General features: G+C 33.2%; 1 protein-coding gene across 2 annotated transcripts; it reads left to right on the plus strand.

Annotated features, from left to right (window-relative positions):
- Nucleotides 1-175: 175 nt before the first annotated feature.
- On the plus strand, nt 176-5619 carry LOC111001232. 2 transcript variants are annotated; one of them, XM_045632030.1, is made up of 2 exons: nt 176-197; nt 3186-5619. In XM_045632030.1, exon 2 carries the CDS (start codon nt 3208-3210, stop codon nt 4081-4083), a length of 876 nt encoding a protein of 291 aa, XP_045487986.1. In that variant the 5' UTR covers nt 176-197; nt 3186-3207; the 3' UTR covers nt 4084-5619. The 2 variants fall into 2 exon arrangements, with proteins under 2 accessions (XP_045487986.1, XP_022126725.2); XM_022271033.2 differs by lacking the exon at nt 176-197 and adding an exon at nt 204-335.
- Nucleotides 5620-6532: the final 913 nt, after the last annotated feature.

The following is a 6532-nucleotide window of genomic DNA, read 5'->3' on the forward strand; positions in this document are numbered from 1 at the left end:
TCATCGTGACGCGAAAATGATAATATTAGTGATATATTTTTTAAAATCCTGACAATATGATTTCGTTTATTACTAATTTAAAGTACAGTGCAGTGGCAATATAAATTATGATACCATATTAAGAATTTAAATGCAACGAAAAAATAAAAAAAGTTATGTCTATTTAATTGTGGGTATACCTAATAAAAAAATTCATGGTATGTCAAGTAAGGATTCTTTTAAAATCGTTCAAAATAAAATTTAAAATATCAAGGACATGAACACAATATTTTTAAGTCGTCGTCACTCAAAGTATTTGTCAATTGTTGCGGTGTTCGGATTACGTTTTTCAAGTGGTAAATATATTGTAGAAATGTGCTAAGTCTGCTTATTGTAGCTATATAGTTTTCGCCCCTTGAAATCTCCCTGTATGCCTTAATTTCAATCAGTTGTACTGCTCTGCTTATCTTCGCTTCTAATAGCTAGCTATTTTCTCGGCTGCTGCTGTTACTGTAGTGAAACGGATATACCTTCTCGGAAACCGAGCTAAAACATATTTTTTTTATATAAGCCAGAAGAAGTAAAAAATAAAAATGAAGCTAAATCGTTTGAGTTTCAATAATATTTATTACTAACTTTACTATAATGCATTTAATGTCCTGTGTTTTTTAATCTCTAATCTATATTTAGTTGCATTGTGTTGAGTTCATACTGTTTGTGCCCAGTGCATGTTGTTTATAGCTACAGCTATTATACACAAGGCAACATTTTACGCAACACGATAAGCCGAAAATTAGCTAAGGGGATAATTATTGAAGAATGTAAGAGGCTCATTAATTATCTTTTTTGAGAATATTTTTATTTGCTGTCAAAAATTAAAATCGAGTCGACACTTAGCGCTGAGAAAGAGACTGGTATATCTGAAACGTTCTGGATTTGACATACGAGAGTCATACTTAGCACCAAGTCTCGAATCTGAACATTACCCATTACCCATTACCCATTTTGGTCAATTACCGATAGTAATTTTTTCATATGACGAAAAATTGTCAACAGTCTATGCATGAGGATAACATAAGCATGCTTATTATGTTATTTTTTGAGTCTGCACTTAGAAGCAATTTAAATAGAATGTCAATTATTGATTGCCTAAGTCAAATTTGAACATCTGATCTTAATCTATATTATTATATTTTATAATATATACTTATTAAATAATTCGCACAACGCATTTGCGAACCTTCTGCCAATGTGAGTTACCCATGGGCAGTGGTTTCACTTTACATCAGGTCAGCCTTCTTTGCCTCCTATTACATAAATCAAATTTAAGTAACAGGATAAAAAGCAACATGCAAATAATAACCAATGCCTTTTTAAAGCACGAATAACAATGCCAAAATTCTTGTGTTTTACAATAGGACGTTTTAAGCTAATTGAAGTTTTGCTTTTAAAGAACACGGCTTCAAAGTCGGTAGAAAAGATCGTTTAAAATATATTTTTGAACAAATTGAAACATAATATACGTATTGTGTATGCAATAAACTCAAGGTTTTGCAGATTATTCTAAGATCTAAGCGTCAAAGTCGTTAGAGACATCCGTTACCTTTACAAAACAAACTATGTCAATAATCATGCACTGCTTTAGTGACGATTATATCTTAGATTTGTACAAACCCTTTAATACAACAAAATGTAGTATATCGCTTAATAAAATTAATGACTCTAAAATATATCATGATACCGTTACTGTTATAATACTTCATGTCCCTAACGACGACGTGATGACCAGTAAGAAATTTAGCAGACGCTCTATCAATCTATTTACGGTGAGCAAGGGTCGTTTAAATGTCTTTAACGTTCAGAAGTCGAAAATGTAATATTTTTACATATCATATATTATGTATTAGTATATAAAATATAGTCGCCTATGTCACGACGCGATATTTGGATTTATTCATACAAATAATATTAAATCGAAGACATTTAGGAAATCAAAAATAGCACAAGCGCATTAATGTTCGATTATTATGATTGTAGCAATAAAATGATAATCTGATGAACTGAGCCAAAACGTTTCCATTCTCTGTGCACTATAAAACTGGGATTTGTCCTTGTAATGTATTTGTAAAATTTCTAACCATTTTCACGGAATTCTCTGAAGTGTAAATGACTCTGTCGCTTTAGTTATTTATAAGTTTCCACGAAAGATGAATGTTAATGTCAACTGCGATGTAATTTGAATAATATCTACTTTATTTCACAATTTTTTCATGTCGTTAACTGTCTAAACCAAAAAAAATTGCATTAATATAAACGTAGAAATTTTCCTTCACTGAGAGTGCATAATAAGTTGGTCTCAACGTAAATTCTTAAAAATGTTCCGTAGAGACCAACTTATTACTTGATAATCGTGAGGACGCAGGTATTAGTTTTATTTTAAACATTAATTTCTTAGTCGGTTGAGGGTAAAATTTTACGAAACGGTGACGAAGATGTGTAGCGTTTTTGTTGAAGAAAATGGAGAGAGCAATTCAGACCGATTAAGAGAGAGTGAGAAAGGGAGATCGAGAAAAAATACACGCTATTGGTTGAGTGATTCGTGTAGTACATCATTATATATTAGAACTTTATATCATAGTCATCATCATCATCATTCGCACGTATATAGTGTATAAACAGTGTGAATGTAGATGTAGATATACAAATACATGGAGTGATTATATACTGGTACGCGAACATCTATTGGGGCTTTAGTAATAATTAATTTACAAAGAAGATTCACTTGTGACATGTGTACTTTGTACGCACGCACTTTTTTATATTTTTACGACATTTCATTGAACATTTTTTTACTTACTGTGTATCAATAGCACAAAGATAAACATATTAAGGTGATATTCCGCGTCCTAGTTACGTCGTTGGGCGGTTAGTCGGAGCTGCGGTAACTAGTAAACGGAAATCGTCTAGAGTCGACATTGTATCACAGTCTTCAGACTTGACTTCATTACATATAAGATCTCTTTTTAAAAATACAGTAAAGCTTTTTGACACCTACGTATGTACGTATGTCGAATTATCTGCTATATTTTGTCAGCTTTTTTAGTTGAGAGCTTAAATTTTGTTATCGAAAAAGCACTATCTGTCATATCTTATTGGGTGGAGTGGATAGGTGATATTACTATTATCAATGACTGTTTATTTTGCAGGAAATGAACATTTGACCACGCGATGGAGAATCGAGATGGATGGGCTGATGCAGAATCGAGCACAACGGAAAATTCCACAGATCGTTCACAAGCTGAGCGAGATCGAGTTCGGATTGAGTTTTATGCCACATACGACGTCATGACAGGTGTCCGAATAGCCGCCACTTTGGGCGGTTTTTTCGCACTTATGGTTTTCTTAATTGTTTATAAAAGCCGTAGTAAATCAGTCAAGGCATTGAACGATCCAAAGCTGGTTGAATTGGCTGAGGCTGTTGTGGCCGAGGAAGAAGCGGTGGAAGAAGAAAGGCAATTAAATTTGGCCATAGAAGAGGCTCTATCAGAACGTGCACGATCCCGACCCTCATTAAGCGAGGAGCCCCCATGGCTGCGTTACTCACGATTTTCATCGTATGGTGGTTATGGTAGTTTACTGGCTCCTCCTAGACGGCTTTCCGGGCATCGTGGAGACTCTTTACCCGGATCGGCTTTAAAGTTTAATGAAAGACGATTTTCGGGTGGTCCACGTGATCGCCGATTGAGTTCGGCAACTTGTTCTAGTTCCGGGAGTTCCTATTTAGAAAGGCGCGGCTCTTCAGTAGTGTGTGCCCTTCCGGAGCGACGTCTCTCGCCCTGTCCAAGCGAAAGACTAGCTCCACTAGCTTCAGTTGGTAGTGTAGGTGCATCATTTGCTGTAGAAAGTGATCTTGTATCAGTAGGAGCAGACTCGGTGTTTGCGGAAGATGATGCGGATTCCACAGATGGTGAAGTTGAGCAATTCTCGACGGACAGTGGTGGTGGAACAGAGGTGGGTGCACTGGATTGCACAGAACTTACAAGTAGACCAGTATGTTCCACCAGTTTCAGCCGCGCCTCACATTCGCGTGAAACGTTGTTCTAGTCCCCAAGATCCTTCTGTTGAATGTTACCTAAATGTTATTTAGCATTAATAATTAAAATATCTACATATCAGAATTAATTATTTATTGTATTTTTTTTCATCAATTTACGTACTCTATAAAAACATATCATTTGATATTTATTAACAAAAATGATCATTTGTATTTTCCTGTAATTACTTAGGATATTGAAGTAAAGCCTGTAAGTTTAATAATGTGACGTGAGTTCAAAATCTTTACAGCCTGATATGTTGATATTTTAAACAAAAATTATTTTAGATTGTACATAATTTGTTTTTGTTATTGAATTGATGTATTGCGATGTTGATGTTCTTATAGGCGATGAAAAATGTGTGGAATCTTTGTATAGGCCGTTTCAGTTCAATTTAAAATATCAAATTATCGTAATATAATATTTTTTATTATCTTATTACACCGTAGCCAAATTTGAAGAGTTTAAAATAATTATAAAAATACAGCACCATCAAATGGACTTATTTCTTGAAGCACATAAGTTATACATGTTGAAACCAAATTCAGACTAGACTGAAAATAATCTTAATAACATTAGTATGGGTTTTCTGCAAATTCTTTAATGAGGTATTGAATTATTGTTGTGCCATTAATTATGGTAAAATTATATTGCTTAGTTATTTGGTGTTGCTGGATACACCGCGTAGTGTTCTATGTAAGTTGAATATGAAGAATTTACCGAATTAATCTTTTGTAGTTATATATTATTTACATAATGTAAATAGTTAAGATTTCCCTACATTTGTACTTTTATTATTTTATATGAAGTTACACGCACAATGGCCTCGTAAACTTAGTACCTTCCATTCGCTTATAAATTCTTATTACAAATGGTAGTTAATCAATAGTTAATAGAAATATTAAATGGATACAGCATTTAATTTCGCCAAGATCAGTATTGCTTCCTGTTAACAGAATCCATTTACCGCGTTTAGCGTACATTTTTAGGAAAATCGTTTACGTATCTGTATTTAGTATGTTGTATTAAAAGGTGATCTCTCCTAAACGATATATTTCTGACTGGCTTGTACTACTGTTTGAGCTTGACATAGAATATAAATAATAGATAAATTTCCATAAAGGGTAAACATGTAGCTATCATTTCTATGTTGTTACGAAGTTTATTTATATAATTAAAATGTTGAACACCTCTTTATTTTTATCAGGTGCAAAGGGCAGATAAAATCGATGCGGCCTTTGACCAAAAAGAAATAAAGAAGCGGCCTAAAATGTTGCTTTGACCTATCTGTGAATATTATCGTTTCAAAAATACTGCCACCATTTTTCTTCGTAGATGATGTTGTGGACACGAGAATTTTATTGATTCTAGTGTACCATCCCGTATAGAGCGGGTCCAGTAGATTAACTAACACAAATCGTTATTACGATTTAGATTTACGTGTTAGTTTATGTAACTGTTCGTTGCTCGAATAAAAAAGAGCTCCCTGTAGTCTGTAAAATGTTGAAATGTATGTAAAAATATTGTAAATATATAACACGAGTCATTTGCTGTTTTATTTTTACGTTCGCATTTTCGGTTTCCTCTGTAAACAAATCGAGAGCATTAAACTATAATAAAGATAAATATGACTCTATAAATTTTCTTCATCGAGAGCAAATAGGGAATGACGCGGATCACGTCCGCTGTTTTGTGGCTTGTGGTTCTTTTATGAGCGTGAAAGAATTTTATGTATCTTTATCAGCTTTATAAATTACTATTTTTGTTCTTACTACCTAATAATATTATTAACAACATAAAACTATCGAGAAGACTACTAATTTAAAAGAGACTTTGAACGAGTCCAGCACGTCAAAGACTTTCAATATAAAAGGACTCCATTTTTGCCGAGAATTTATATGCCAAAAAGTGCAAGAGACCTATATGTATTTATAAAAAAATAAACACGTGAACACAGTCACGGAAAACAAACATCAAACGATTATTTAAATATTGGCCTAATGTCGGATTTACCGTTTAATGGAGAAAAGAATATTTTTGTACTATCTTTAGCTAGAATTTTTCTACACGCATCCAACTATTTATATACCTGTAAGACACATATACAAAGGAGGCGTTGCAAGTCTAGATAGGATATTTTACTGAAAGAAGACTTAAAAACTTGCAGAAAAGTAAGTATTACTACATTACAAACATTTTTCGATAAGATAGATAATCGATCCTACTCAAATGTGAAAGTAGTATTTTTAACGTAAAATGTTTGAGTCAAATTTTACTACATACTTAATCGTGTTTGGTTTAAAGAAAATCCCCTACGAGTCACTAAAACGAATAAGCAAGTGCGTTGTCACTCAACTGTTGGTGCGGAATTAAGGAAATTGAAAAAAGAGTATTTTAATCCATTTTTGCCGAGGAACCTGGAACATAGAAAAGTATTTAGAAATAGTAATTCAAATTTT

Source organism: Pieris rapae, chromosome 17 (assembly GCF_905147795.1).
Source record: "Pieris rapae chromosome 17, ilPieRapa1.1, whole genome shotgun sequence".
Taxonomy (NCBI): Eukaryota; Metazoa; Arthropoda; class Insecta; order Lepidoptera; family Pieridae; genus Pieris; species Pieris rapae.